At 41.2% G+C, this 14,675-nt stretch overlaps 1 protein-coding gene across 2 annotated transcripts in view; it reads right to left on the reverse strand.

Annotated features, from left to right (window-relative positions):
- The window catches only part of SUDS3 (SIN3A corepressor complex component SDS3), a 130,315-nt gene that overhangs the window by 42,785 nt on the left and 72,855 nt on the right, over nucleotides 1-14,675 (reverse strand). The window contains exon 13 of one of the 2 annotated variants that reach the window (XM_081802095.1): nucleotides 8,790-9,087. The exons of the other annotated variant lie outside the window; for it this stretch is intronic. Within the exon in view, the coding sequence (XP_081658221.1) occupies nucleotides 9,072-9,087 (16 nt within the window). The 3' untranslated portion in view covers nucleotides 8,790-9,071. Of the gene's footprint in view, nucleotides 1-8,789; nucleotides 9,088-14,675 lie in introns of those variants that run through there. 2 annotated transcript variants of the gene reach the window in all.

A 14,675-nucleotide genomic window follows, 5' to 3' on the forward strand; every position in this document is an offset into this window, starting at 1 on the left:
GGGCAGGGATGGGCAGAAAGAATAAGAAGTCTCTGCTGAATGGGTACAAGATTTCTTATGGGATGATGAAAGTGCTTTGCATTTAAATAGTGGTGATAGTTGCACAACATTGTGAGTATACTTAAATCCACTGAATCACACATTTTAAAGTGGGTAAAAAAGAAATGCAAGAAAATAAAATGCTAAAAAGGTGATTTTTATGCTATGTGTTTCACCTCAATTAAAAAAAATTCTAAACTATTTGTATTAATCAAATTGATGGTGTAAATGATGATATTGCTATTTCCAGACTGGCGTGTGTGTATTGAAAGATTCTGAGACCAAAAAAAAAAAAAAAAAAAAATTATAGTGGTGTCTTTGGGAGTCAAGATTCTCAGCACTGGGGGAAGGAAATACAGAGTTAAGAGTGTTGAGGTTAACTAAAAACCCTATTTCTTACAAAATTAAACATGCTCTTACCATATGATCCAGCAATCACAGTCCTTGGTATTTACCCAGAAGAGCTGAAAACTTATGTCCACACAAAAACTGTTAAGGGGATATTTACAGAAGCTTTACTTGTAATTGCCAAAACCTGGACACAACCAAGATGTCCTTCAGTAGGTGAATGGTCCATCCATACAAAGGAATACTATTTAGCACTAAAGCGAAATTAGCTATCAAGCCATGAAAAGACATGGAGGACTTTAAACGCATATTGCTAAGTAAAAGAAGCCAATCTGAAAAGGCTACATTCTGTGTAATTCCAACTACATGACATTCTGGAAAAGGCAAAACTATGCAAGAAGAGGCAATAAAAAGATCAGTGGGGGGCGCCTGGGTGGGTCAGTCATTAAGCATCTGCCTTCGGCTCAGGTCGTTGTCCCAGGGTCCTGGGATTGAGCCCCACATCGGGCTCCCTGCTCCGTGGGAAGTCTGCCTCTCCCTCTCCCACCCCCCCTGCTTGTGTTCCCTCTCTTGCTGTGTCTCTCTCTGTCAAATAAATAAAATCTTTAAAAAAATTTTTAAAGATTTTATTTATTTATTTGAGAGAGAGAGAGAGAGAGAGAAACAGCATGAGAGGGGAGAGGGTCAGAGGGAGAAGCAGGCTCCCCACTGAGCTGGGAGCCCGACGTGGGACTCGATCCCAGAACTCCGGGATCATGACCTGAGCCGAAGGCAGTCGCTTAACCAACTGAGCCACCCAGGCGCCCTAAAAATTTTTTTAAATAAAAAGATCAGTGGTAGCCAGAGATCTCGTGGGGCATGTGGGGAGAAATGAATGTAAGTGGAGCACAGAGGATTCTTTAGGGCAGAGAAAATACTCTATATATTATAATGACAGATATATGTCCTTATACATGTGTCTAAGCCATAGAATGTACAACATCAAAAATGTACCCTAAGGTAAAGTATTGACTTTGGGTAGTTATGATATGTCAATGTAAATTCATCTTTGGTTAAAAAAAAATTCTACCATTCTGGTAAGTGATGTTGATAATGGGAGGTAGGGGGGCTGGGTAAATGAGAAATCTCTATATGTCTCTCTCAATTTTGTTGTAAACCTAAAACTACTCTAATAAAATAAAGTCTTAAAAATAAACCCTATGGGGCACTTGGGTGGCTCAGCCGATAAAGCATTTAACTTTGGCTCAGGTCATGATCTCAGGGTCCTGGAAGTGAGCCCTGCATCGGGCTCCCTGCTGAGCAGGGAGTCTGCTTGTCCCTCGGTCCCTCTCCCTGTTCATACTCCCTCCCTCCCTCTCTCTCTCAAAGAAAATCTTTAAAATAAATAAATAAATAAATAAACCCTATAGCCATGATTTGAATAGGAAGCATCAATATGAATTTATCATGTGTTTTGTGTTAAGTATATACTTACTGTCTACTGAAAATTCCTAGAAACAATCACTCAGTGTCCTGGTACCATGTTTGGCCAAGACTGGCACTCGGGAAATATTTGTGGAAGGGAGAGTGGGAAGGAAGAAAAAGAAACGAACAGGGGCGCCTGGGTGGCTCAGTTGGTTGAGCGACTGCCTTCGGCTCAGGTCATGATCCTGGAGTCCCGGGATCAAGTCCCGCATCGGGCTCCCTGCTCAGTGGGGAGTCTGCTTCTCCCTCTGATCCTCCCCCTCTCATGCTCTCTGTCTCCCATTCTCTCTCTCAGATAAATAAATAAAAAATCTTTAAAAAAAAAAAAAAAACGAACAAACCTGGGTGTATGCTTGATGTGGGTGCACATGGAAAAAGGCCTGCAATATGTTAAAATCACTAACAACAAATACCTTTAGGGAGTGGAAGGGGGCGTGGTATCACTCTTTACTTCAATACGCAATTTTAACTATAGACTATTTTAAAGAATATATAAGAACTTTAAAATAAAAAGCCCTCAAGCAAATTGGTGATATGTATTACTTATTTTAAAACTGCTTGAGACAAATTAATAGAGCTGTTTGTGCATATGGATGTTTGTCTCAATATTATTTATAATATGGGAAATTTTCAAACTACCAATATCCAATAATAGGGCACTGGTTAAATTAATTATGTATATAAATATATTGGAAAATTATGCAGTCATTAAGACTCGTATTTTCCAAAACCATTTAATGAACAGGAAAATGCCTATGTCATTGTTAAGTGGAAAAAAAAATTCTAAAGTACTTCATCTAAGATCCAAATTTTTGTTTAAAATATTTGTGTTGGGGGGGCACCTGGGTGGTTCAGTCGGTTAAGCCTCCAACTCTTGGTTTCAGCTCAGGTCATGATCTCAGGGTCGTGAGCTCGAGCCCCTCACTGGGCTCCGCACTCAGCGGGGACTCTGCCTGAGGATTCTCTCTCCCTTCCCCTCTCCTCCCTACCCTCACATGCATGCTCTCGCTCTCTCAAAGTCTTTAAATAAAAAATAAAAATAAAAAATATTGGTGTATGCATGTGCACTATATGCAACCAGTATATTCATATGCATGGGAAAAGGTCAGAAAAAATGCTACAGAGGTTACCTCTGAGTTACAAGATTATGGGTAATATTTATTTTTATTCTTTCAGTTACCTCATAATTATTGTGTACCTACCAAGTATTTTATTTCCCTTTTTATGAACATGTTTTACTTTTGTAATTAGGAAAGAGCAATAAACGTTCATTTTAAAAGGAGTAAAAAAGGATCTCTAGAAATGAAATGGAATACCAGCCTCCTCCCACTCCTCTAAATCTGAACTGTTGTTTGCACTTAACCTGAGCCCATGCACATGGGATCTGACCACTACAGGGGCCTTAAAAGAAACAGTGAGTGAGTAGGGAGCTAAGCTTTGCTTCTGCCTAGGACCAGAACTACCATTATCCCATGTGACCACTCACCATCATCACATGTGGCCATCCTCCAAATGTACAAAATCCACTCACTTCTCCCCTTTCCTACACAAGTCTTCGAATTTCCCACACTAATGCTCAAGGTCATGTGTCTAGGTAGGACCAAAGTGTCAGACCACTGTAGTTTTTGCCAACTTGCATCCATTCACTCTTCTCCTGATGAAGTATCCTGAATTATCTCTGAGGAACACCACCTTTCCAGTTTCACCCAATGTGCTAGAGGTGGGGCTGTATCCCCAGCCCAGGGTCAGAACATAGGACCCAGGTCCAATCGAATCAGCACATTAAACATTAAATCCTGGGGCACCTGGTTGGCTCAGTCAGTCAAGCATCTGACTTCGGCTCAGGCACGATATCGGGGTCCTGGGATCAAGCCCTGTGTCAGGCTCCATGTTCAGCAGGGAGTCTGCTTGTTTCTCTTCCTCTCCCTCTGCCCCTCCCCTAGCTCATGCTCTCTCTCGCTCTCTCTCTCTCAAATAAATAAAATCTTAAAATATAAATGAAAATAAACACTAAATCCTCTGATTAAAAAGACTGGTTCAGAGATAATCATGTGAGCCAACGAGAGCCCATGAGGTGAAATGAGACTTCTGCTGGAAAACTGGTACAAAGACTGTCTTACTTCTCCTGTTGTGTGTAGATAGGGAAGGATGTATTCCTGGGAATGTCCAGCAGTTACAGTAAAACCATAAAGGGAAAACTTGCCTATGAATGGGATCAACTCAAAGAAAGCAGAACACAGAGATGGAGAAACAGAAGAAATGCACCCTGATGATATCATTTAGGCTCCTGGATCCAGACTTGCCCTGACCTACCTCTGGACTTTTCAGTTACTTGAGGTGATAAAATCCCTTCTTTGCTTAAGCCAGTTTGAGTCGAGTTTCTTCTCTGACTTCCAGTCAGACACTACCAGTCAATACACCTGCCTTCTGCTAACTGGATGAGCAAAGGACATCTTGCTATCACCTGCATCAAGAGATGACTTAAACAGAAACCTAGAATCAGAAGACCTGCATTTGCTGGTGCAGCCACTCTGGAAAACAGTATGGAGGTTCCTCAAAAAGTTGAAAATAGAGCTACCATATGATCCAGCAATTGCACTACTGGGTATTTACCCCAAAGATACAAATGTAGGGATCTGAAGGGGTACATGCACCCTGATGTTTATAGCAGCAATGTCCACAATAGCCAAACTGTGGAAAGACCCAAGATGTCCATCGACAGATGAATGGATAAAGAAAATGTGGTATATATATATATACAATGGAATATTATGCAGCCATCAAAGGGAATGAAATCTTGCCATTTGCAATGATATGGATGGAACTGGAGGGTATTATGCTGAGCAAAATAAGTCAATCAGAGAAAGACATGTATCATATGACCTCACTGATATGAGGAATTCTTAATCTCAGGAAACAAACTGAGGGTTGCTGGAGTAGTGGGGGGTGGGAGGGATGGGGTGCCTGGGAAGCCCTAAACAGGCATTAATAAGGAGAGTAATTTGTTTGAAAAAAAAAAAAAATCATTTTGGCTGCTGTGTAGAGAACGGGTCGGAGGAGGACAAGAGTGAAAGCAGAGAGATCTGTTAGGAGGGGCTTTAGAAGTCCAGGAAGATGATGGTGGCTTGAACTGGGACAAGGTTTACCCAATGTCAACTACCAAACATCAATGGCAACATGGCAATCGCCAAAGTTGCCAAAATCCCCATATACTATCTCTTTTTGCCATGTTATTTTCACATAAATGAATTCTGTCCATAAATAAATTCTGCCTAACCCTTAAGCAATAATATTCATGAAATGATAAGGTTCATTCGCAAGATACATAGATATATAATGTAATACATATCATATATTAATATATTACATATCATATGTTATATGTATTTCTAAGCCACATTAAAATAAGTATATAACTATTAATTTTTTAAGTGTTTATATACAAGTCCCTGAAGCTCAACCTGAATACTACCAGTAGGAGACAATAAACCATCCCAAAGATTGTGGGACGTACAGGGGACAGAAAGTATTTCTTTTTGTTATGCAGAGAGAAAGTGCTACTTGGCATCAAGTAAGGTACTTTAAGAAGGTTAGTAGGGAAATTCTTACCTGTAGATGGACCTTACTCGAAGGGAGAACCCAATTTAAAAAAAAATAAAAATAAAAACTCAGCTGAACAGAGAAATGAGAGGGTGGTTATTTGAATGACATTCTTCCCTTTTACAAAATGGTTCACCACGCAGACCCTTTAAACTGAGAGCTCCCCCACTGAATAAGTGCCTAGTACCATCATTAACTACTTGACAGAGAACCTGGGGGCAGCTAGGGGAGGAAGGAGGAAGTGGAGAGGAATTTTAAAGCCAAGCCCCGGCCCATTTAAGACCAATTTGAAACGAAGATTTCAGAAAGTCTGAAAGTATAATTTAAGTGAATGCGCTAAGTAGGCTTCTGTGAATAACTCTTCCACTTAGACAATGTTCCTCAAGAACACCCTACTCTGCAGCCATTAAAAAGTGTGTTTTAGGAGAATATTTAATGACATTGGAAACATCTCAAAAGCAGGTGGCAAATCAGCATGTACAGCATGATTCCAATTTCAGATTTAAAAAAGAAATTCTATACATGGGTGAAAAAAAAAAGACTAGGAGTCTACATTAAAATGTTAACAGTGGTTATATTTAGATGGTGGGTTAGATGGATGATACATATTTTCTTCTTTGTTCTTGCCTGTATTTACCCAAGTTTCTGATAATTTTGTAAGCAGGGAAGCTCCACTGAGGGTCTACTGTAAATCGTACCAATTACTTATTGACCAAAAACATAAAATAGGAAATCTCTTTCTAGAAGGGCCAAATCTCTTATCTCATATATGATGATAAAATGATAGCTAACATTTGTAACCACTTATTATGTGTCAGGCGCTGTGCTTAGCACCTTATATAATCATGTCTTTGACAATGACTCTTCACAACCACCTATGAGATGGGTATTTTTATGCACGCCCCCTACCCCAATTTTCCAAATGAAGAAACTGGGGCTCAGAGCAATGACATAATCTGTTCAAGGTCACTAACTGGCAGGTGGCAGAGAATCCAGGTCTCCTGATTTCTAATTCAGGGCTCTTTCTCCTCCATAGCATTTGGTTTCTACAGATGCCCTAGTTTATGGGCTGAAAATATCTCATAATTACCCCATAAATAAGCCATCAAACTTATTTATTCCTTGCATTTAACTTATTATTTAGCATTTAAAGGACACATTACATTGAGCAAGAACCATCAATCTTTCACATAATGCTCTGGTTAATAACTTGGTAATTATAATCCACAGTCACAAACCTGAACACGCTTGTCGTTTCCATGGTGCCAGATTCCTTTTTAAAGAAGAGAACTCGTCAATTATCTCTGACCTGCTCGCTCTATGAATTTATACCCTTCCAAAGCACCAGTACTTACCCTGGTGGTCAGAGTGTTTAAGAGTAAATACAGAGCTCCTAAACCTAAGGATTTGAAAGCCGTGTATCTATAATCCCCTTTAACATGGTATCAAGGTATCATTTAGCCATTCTTTGATGCTAACAGAACTCCTACTTATAAAGCATTCCTGAACTAACTGCCTTGCTTACAGGAGGAATATCAGAATGCACTGCTTACCAATCTTATCAGAGCCAACACCTCCTTGTATCAGTCAGTTTCTGCTGTGTAATGTGCAACTTCAAAATCTCAATGGGTTACAAGGAAAGAAATACTTATTATTTAACTTATGAGTCTGTGGTCAGCTGTGGTTCTGCTGAGCTCATCTGGGATTCCATGAGCCTGGCTCCAGTTTTCAGGTTGGGTTCAGATCTGTTCTAAGGGTCTCCCCATTCTCTACAGAGCAGTGGCCATCTGAAGCATGATTTTCTCATAGCAAAAGGCAGAACAAAAGAACTAGTGAAAACACAGGATGTCTTTGAGGACCAGACTCAAGACTGGCACATTTGCATATCTGTCCACATTTCATTGGCCAAAGCAAGTCTCATGGCTAAGCCCTAAACTAATGAGGCACAGAAATATTCTCCATCCACTCTAGTGGGAGGTACTGCAAAGTCACATGGCAAAAGGTACTGATGTGTAATGCCATTTAGAAAGAGAATGAAGAATTGGGAGCAATGATCCATTCTACCCACCCTTTTGTAACAAATATATTGTAATGTGCCCTTTACTATCCTGAAATGAAATTCAGAGATAATACAACCTATATATGTATAATTTTCAAAAATCAATTTCATATGTGAATTCTAGAAGACACAGTAAGGTAGTCTGATGTTGGCACATAAACCAAGAACCACTGTATGTGTAATAGCTACAAATGCAAGCTGAGTCAGAGGTGTGGTGTGGGCCCCTCAAATAACTTGAACAGCATTACCATTGTTGATATGATTTTTCTGAAATGATATATAACTATGAATAAAGTTTTCAGCAAAATAAACTACAACCATCCCTTGATGCACACTGGAAATTGCATTCCTAGAAAAATCAGAGTATGCTAAAACTATGGAAAATAGGGGTGCCTGGCTGGCTCAGTCAGTGGAGCATGTGACTCTTCATCTCAGGGTTGTGAGTTTGAGCCCTATGTGTGACACAGAGTTTACCTAAAATTTTAAAAAATGCAAAATATACTCTATGTCTATATGTAAAACAGGCTCAGATGAGAATATATGAGTTCTTCACCTACACGAAGGTCTGGCAGGACAAAGGACAGGTCCTCCACATTGGTGAACGTCTAGCTCACCTGGTCGCCTAAAGCAAATCATGCCCTCATGATTTTGTAACTCCCCATCAGTGTAACTACTAAAATTGTGCCCACAAACTTCTGGAGAGAGTCCTAGGGGGAAGTATTGCCCCTGTGAGAGCCACTGGTAGTGTGTTAGAGTGAAATCTTTGATGTTCTACAGCCTGACTGAATCCAACCTCTGCTTCCTACTTATTAGCTGTGTGACTTTGGACAAGTTACTAAACTGCTCTGGGCCAGCTCTATTCATAATGTTGCTTTGAGGATTAAATGAGAACGTGCAAATGGCAAAGCATTGAGCACAGTGCTTACACATACTAAGTGCTCAATAAAAGCCAGAGCCTAATGTTACACTATTCATTTAACTTATTCCTATTGCACAGATGAAGAGTTTGAGGCTTAAATGAGATGCCTTTTTTCTTCCTCTCCCTGCTGTCTTCTTTTCTGAAGATGGGCACTAATTGATGCTCTGCTGAGGGTCGGTTTCAGAAGAAAGGAAGACTGGAAAGACTATGGGATTGACAGGTAAGTCCATGAGTGGAGGGGATCTGGTTTCACATTCTAAGCTGAAATATGTAGCAGCTTTACTCTGAAGAAAGCACTGTTTTTTGTGTCCCCACTGGCATCACCATTTGGCATGCTCAAGGGCCTTCAGTGGTGATGCCGGCAGAGGTTTTAGAGAGGCAATATGGAAGACAGACTCTGGATCTAGAGGTCAGAGTTCTGTCACTTACCATTCATGCATTCATGTGACTTTGGGTAAACTCCACCCCTCCTGTGCCTCAGTTTCATCATCTATAAAAGGAGGAATAGAAGTACATACCTTACAGGGTTGTTGTGGAGACCAAACAAGTACGGAAAGTATTTAGAACCGTGTTGGCATATAAGAAGCTCTACGTAATTGTGCACCGCTGCACAACTGATGTCCACCCATAGGTTCAGTGCAGTCATATAGAGCCTGACCTGGTGGGTGATAAAAAGTGGCAAAAAGAACAAATGAATGGATGAACAATGCTTGGAAAGAACTACCAACTTCAGAAACCTGTCATTTCCAGCTTCCAGTTGGGGCATCTGGAAAGCTGCAGTGGAGTATTTGTGCTTATCAGCATGTGCTCAACCGCCATACTGCATATGGCCTTTCAAAACCACAAAATAAAACAAAACAAAACTGAGGTGTGTCAAGGTGTGCTCACAGCAGTTAACACTGCAACTGAACTAAAACCATCAGCCTCAATCTTAAACACACTCGCTCTAACAAGTAAGGCATTTTTTATCCATTCTTGCCAACATTTACAGAGCAGAATGAAAGAGGAGGCACTGATGAGAAAAAGAATGGAACAGCAGGAGGGGTGCCTGGGTGGCTCAGTTGGTTAAGCTACTGCCTTCGGCTCAGGTCATGATCCTGGAGTCCCGGGATCGAGTCCCACATCGGGCTCCCTGCTCGGCAGGGAGTCTGCTTCTCCCTCTGACCCTCCCCCCTCTCATGTGCTTGCTCTCTCTCATTCTCTCTCAAATAAATAAATAAATAAAATCTTTAAAAAAAAAAGAATGGAACAGCAGGAGAAAGGAAAGCAGATGGAAGCAGAGTACATACAGTGCCTAGTACAGTGCCTGATGCACAGTAGGCCCTCAATCGTTATTTGTTGAATGGATGGATGGATGGATGAGTAGATGGATGGATAGATGGATGGGTGGGTAGGTGGATGGATGGATAGATGGAAGGATGGATGAATGGATAGATGTGTGGATAGCTGGGTGGATGAATGGATGAGTAAATGTCTAATTTTTTCTGCCCCAACTTCAAACTTCAAATCAAGACAGAAGATTTCCAGAAATAAAGTGATCATCTCTGCTCATTTTTTAAAGCCAACCTCTTCCCTAGGAGGAGATATGAAAATACCATGTTATCCCATGTTAGGCAAATCATAAATATCTCACATTCTGGTGAAAGCTCTGCCACTTACTAGCTATGTGACCTGGAATAATTCATTTTGATTCTCTGAGCCTTATTTTTCTCAGAGGTGGTCTCTAAGAATCCACACAGAGTAGACATCATATAATATCATGAATGATTTATGTGCATAAGTGTATACTCATATTTATAGTTTATACCCAGTGCCCAATTTGTTAGCTTTATTCATTCCAAACCTCTTATCACTATTATTACACAGCATGTTAACGTATATTGGTAACTCTTTATTTCCACATAATACTTAACAGTTTGTAAAAACACTCTAATACCATGGCTACATTCATTTAACACTACATACTTTCTCATAGGTCCTCACAACTCAGTGAGTAAATATTCCTAATCCTGTATCAGTCATATATTCTCCCAATAATGCTGCATAACAAACAACCACATAACCTCCAGGGCATATAGTAATAAACATTTATATGGGGTTCAGCTAACCTGGGCTGGGCTCATCTGATTTTGCTGCCTTGCTCACATGTCTGTGGTTAATTGCCCATTACCTAAGTGCTCTGCTGATCTTGGCTGGACTCAGTCTCATGTCTGGGATTTGGCTGGCTGTTGGCTCATCTAAGATGGCCTCAGCTGAAATTCGTGGGATGACTTGGCTCCACAACACAGAAGGCTAACCTGGGAATTTTCCCATGGCGATCACAGAAACACTAGAACAAAAGTAGAAATGCATATTTTTTCAGACCTCTGCTTGTATTACATCTGCTAACATCTCACTGGCCAAACGAAGGCATGTGGCTAGCACAGATTCAAAGGACAGGTAAATGGACTCTACCTCTTTTATGAGAGGAACTGGTAAGGCTGTGGGTACAGGAGGGGTATTATGAGTTTAACTGTCTCCCCAAGATTCATATGTTGAAGTCCTAACCCCCAGTATCCCAGAATGTGACACTATCTGGAGATAGGGTCTTTATAGAGGTAATAAAGTTAAAACAAGGTCATTAGAGTGGGTCCTAATCCAGTCTGACTAGTGTCCTTATAAGAAGAGGAAATCTGGACACAGAAACCCAGAGGGAAGACAATGTGAAGACACAGGGTAAAAAACGGCCATCTACAAGCCAAGGAGAGAAGCATGAAATGGATTTCCCCCCTCAGCCTCCCCCTGCCAATCAGTCCTCAGAAAGAACCAACACTATTGACACCTTGATCTTGGACTTCTAGCCTCCAGAACTGTAAGACAATAAATTTCTGCTGTTTAAGCTGCCCAATGTATGGCACTTTGTTAAGGCAGCCCTAGGAACCTAACAGAAGGAGTAAAGAATTAAGGCATTAATGAAATCAGTCCTTAATATCCTATTTTACAGGAGAGGAAACAGAGGCTCTCAGAGTTCAATTAATGTATCACCCAAGGGACATCAGAGTTGTGAGTAGAACCCAGGTCTTCCTTATCAGATTTCTTTATGCCTCTAAGACATTTCTGTTCACAATCTTCTGTCTTTTCCTAGGTGGCTTCCAACAGGGAGGTACTGGCATGTGCAGGACACTGTTCATGCCCAACTAGGCAATTCTGTGCATGTTGCTTCAAAGCTTCTGTTTTACAATCCTTAATGATCTAGTAATTGTGTTTATGGCTTTCCAATGAAGTGTGCAGAGCTCTGATAGCCATCACTGGTTTCTTGAGGGCCTTTATTTGATCTGAGACTGTGCAGAGCTTCTGATAGATTAAAAAAGGTGTGTGAGGCAAAGAGGAGAAAATTCAGGTCAAATATTTGACAGAATGGTTTTTAGCTAACCACTGCACGCACTTGAGCCATCAACTACATTTGCATCAAACATACTCAATTATTTGGGATAACTGAAGCCACTGGAATGATTTCTCGCACAGAATGAAATGAATGGAAAAGAATTAGGCCATTAATCCATGTATTAGTCAGGGTTCTCCAGACAGACAGAACCAACAGAAGATACAGATCTCTTCTACATGAAGAGATTTATTATAAGGTATTGGTTCATGTAATTATCAAGGCTGAGAAGTCCCACAACCTGGCTTCTGTAACATGGAGACCCAGGAAAGTCAGCCACGTAGTTCAAGATCCCAGAGCCAAAGAGTTAATGGTGTTGACTCCAGCCTAGGTCTGAAGGCCTGAAACCAGGAGTGCCAAGGGCAGAAGCAGCTCAAACAGTGGAACAGAGTTCATTCAAAGTTCTTCCACCTTTTTGCTCTATTTAGGTCCTCAACAAATTAGGGCTATCTGCTTTACTGAGTTCACCAATTCAAATGCTAATGTCTTCCAGAAACACCCTCAGGGACATAACCAGAAATGATATTTAATCAGCTATCTGGGCATTCTGTGGCCCAGTCAGGTTGACACATAAAATTAACCATCACAACTCATTACACAAAAATTTATCGAGCACCTACTATTTGCCAAGCACTGTTTACCGGCCCTGGGATACAGAGATGAGTGAGGTACAATCCACACACAAAAGCAGCTCAGTCTCATATCCATTCAATATCCGCTCATCGAATACTAGCGTTGAGCACCTACCAAGTGTTGTCACTCTCTGAGCCACTGAGAGAAAAAAGACATAATCTCTACTCTTGGTCATGTTTATAGGTGAGCTGGTGACACCATTACTGAATAATTTGTGGCAAAATTAATCAATGACACTTGTGAGGAGTGCTGCAAAGGAGCAGCACAGCACGTGTTGCTGAGGACAGTGTAACAGGAAGACCTGATCTATTTATTTTCAGGGGCCGTGGATCAGGAAAGACAGGTCTACGCTGAGATCTGAAGGATCAGCAGGGATTAGCCAGGCAAAGAGAGTGGAAACTTCCTCCTGAGGGGGCGGGGGGGGGGGGGAACCGCCACCCTGACCATCCACGAGCTGGCCTGATACTTACTATCCGCGTGGCCTTAGTCTTGCTAAGAGCTGATCTGCTGGCACTCACGGCTAGGGCTTGGTGTTCTCCTTTAAAAAGAAACAGCCACACAGAACACCAACATCAGACAAAGCCCCTTTGAGACCACAATGGAGCAAGACAATGTGACTGAGACCAAACAGGAACACTGTCCAAACCATCAAAATCACCAAAATTCTCCCATCCTGTCCAACATGAGGGGCTGCTGATTCTTTACCGATTCATCAAGTTGCCTGGAGTGTTACTCTGGTCTTTTCTCCTTCCAGATTTATTAACATGCCCAATCACAGAATCACTCCCACTTCCTGCCAGTACCCAACCCAGAGCAAAGCCCCAATTCCTTAAAACCTCCCCCAAATCGTCCAACCTAGGTCCACATCCTATACTAAGTTCCTCCTAACACCCTCCTACCAAGACGCCCCACAGCTCCCATTGCACATTTCCCCCCAGCACTGCAATGAAGAATCCCAACCAACTTCTTCAACTCCGAGTATGCTTCTAGTGGTCTTTAGCGAAAGGGTACTGACATTTGGTGAACGCTTTTTAAGAGATCCAAAGGATCCAAACCATTCTCTTCCAAAAGCATTTCTAAATTTAAATAAAGAGGCAAGAAAGATCATCATTTGGATGTTTAATTAACATTTATCATAGCTAATGTATTAGTTTTATGGTAAATTTAAGATGGAATTATGTTTTCTTATGCTGTATATATACTTTCACAGTACATTGAGAACCTTTTATAATTAATGAGTCTAGTATATACTTAGATTTGAAGCATAGTTTATTATCTTACATCATTAGCAGGGCTTAGAATTCTCATAGCTCTGCCTCTGGCGTATCTCTAGTTGTCACTTTGGTTCAGAGTCTTAACCTGGGTTTCTAATGATTTGGGGGCATCCACAGACATCCTTGGCCTTTGGAACCCTGACCTTAACTTGACCAAACCAGAACTGATTAACCTCTCCTAAAAACCTGGCTATCTGGCAATTTAGAAGAATTTATTAAAATTTTAAATGTGCTCAACCTCTGACCCAGCAATTCTGTGAAAATTTATTACACAAACCCACTGGCACAAAAATTCAAAGAGAGACAAAGACATCCATTGCTTTGTTGGTAATAACAAACATACAAACAGGGCGCCTGGGTGGCTCAGTCGGTTAAGCAGCTGCCTTCGGCTCAGGTCATGATCCTGGAGTCCTGGGATCGAGCCCCGCGTCGGGCTCCCTGCTCGGTGGGGAGCCTGCTTCTCCCTCTCCTCCCCGCTCAGTGTTCTCACTCGCTATCTGTCTCTCGCTCTCAAATAAATAAAATCTTAAAAAAAAAAAAACAAACAAAAAACATACAAACAGAAAACTGGAAACTGGAAACAACCCAAATTTCCATCAATAGTCAGTTGGCTAAATAAATCTTAATATACCTAGATAGTAGAATATTATACAGCTGTTAATAATAATGTTATAAACGTATATGAATTGGTTTGGAAAGAAGCACATAATATATTGTGGGAGGGCGCCTGGGTGGCTCAGTTGGTTAAGCGACTGCCTTCGGCTCAGGTCATGATCCTGGAGTCCCGGGATCGAGTCCCGCATCGGGCTCCCTGCTCGGCGGGGAGTCTGCTTCTCCCTCTGACCCTCCTCCCTCTCATGCTCTCTGTCTCTCATTCTCTCTGTCTCAAATAAATAAATAAAATCTTTAAAAAAAAAA

Source organism: Leptonychotes weddellii, chromosome 13 (assembly GCF_054177405.1).
Source record: "Leptonychotes weddellii isolate Sample4059 chromosome 13, ASM5417740v2, whole genome shotgun sequence".
Classification (NCBI taxonomy): Eukaryota; Metazoa; Chordata; class Mammalia; order Carnivora; family Phocidae; genus Leptonychotes; species Leptonychotes weddellii.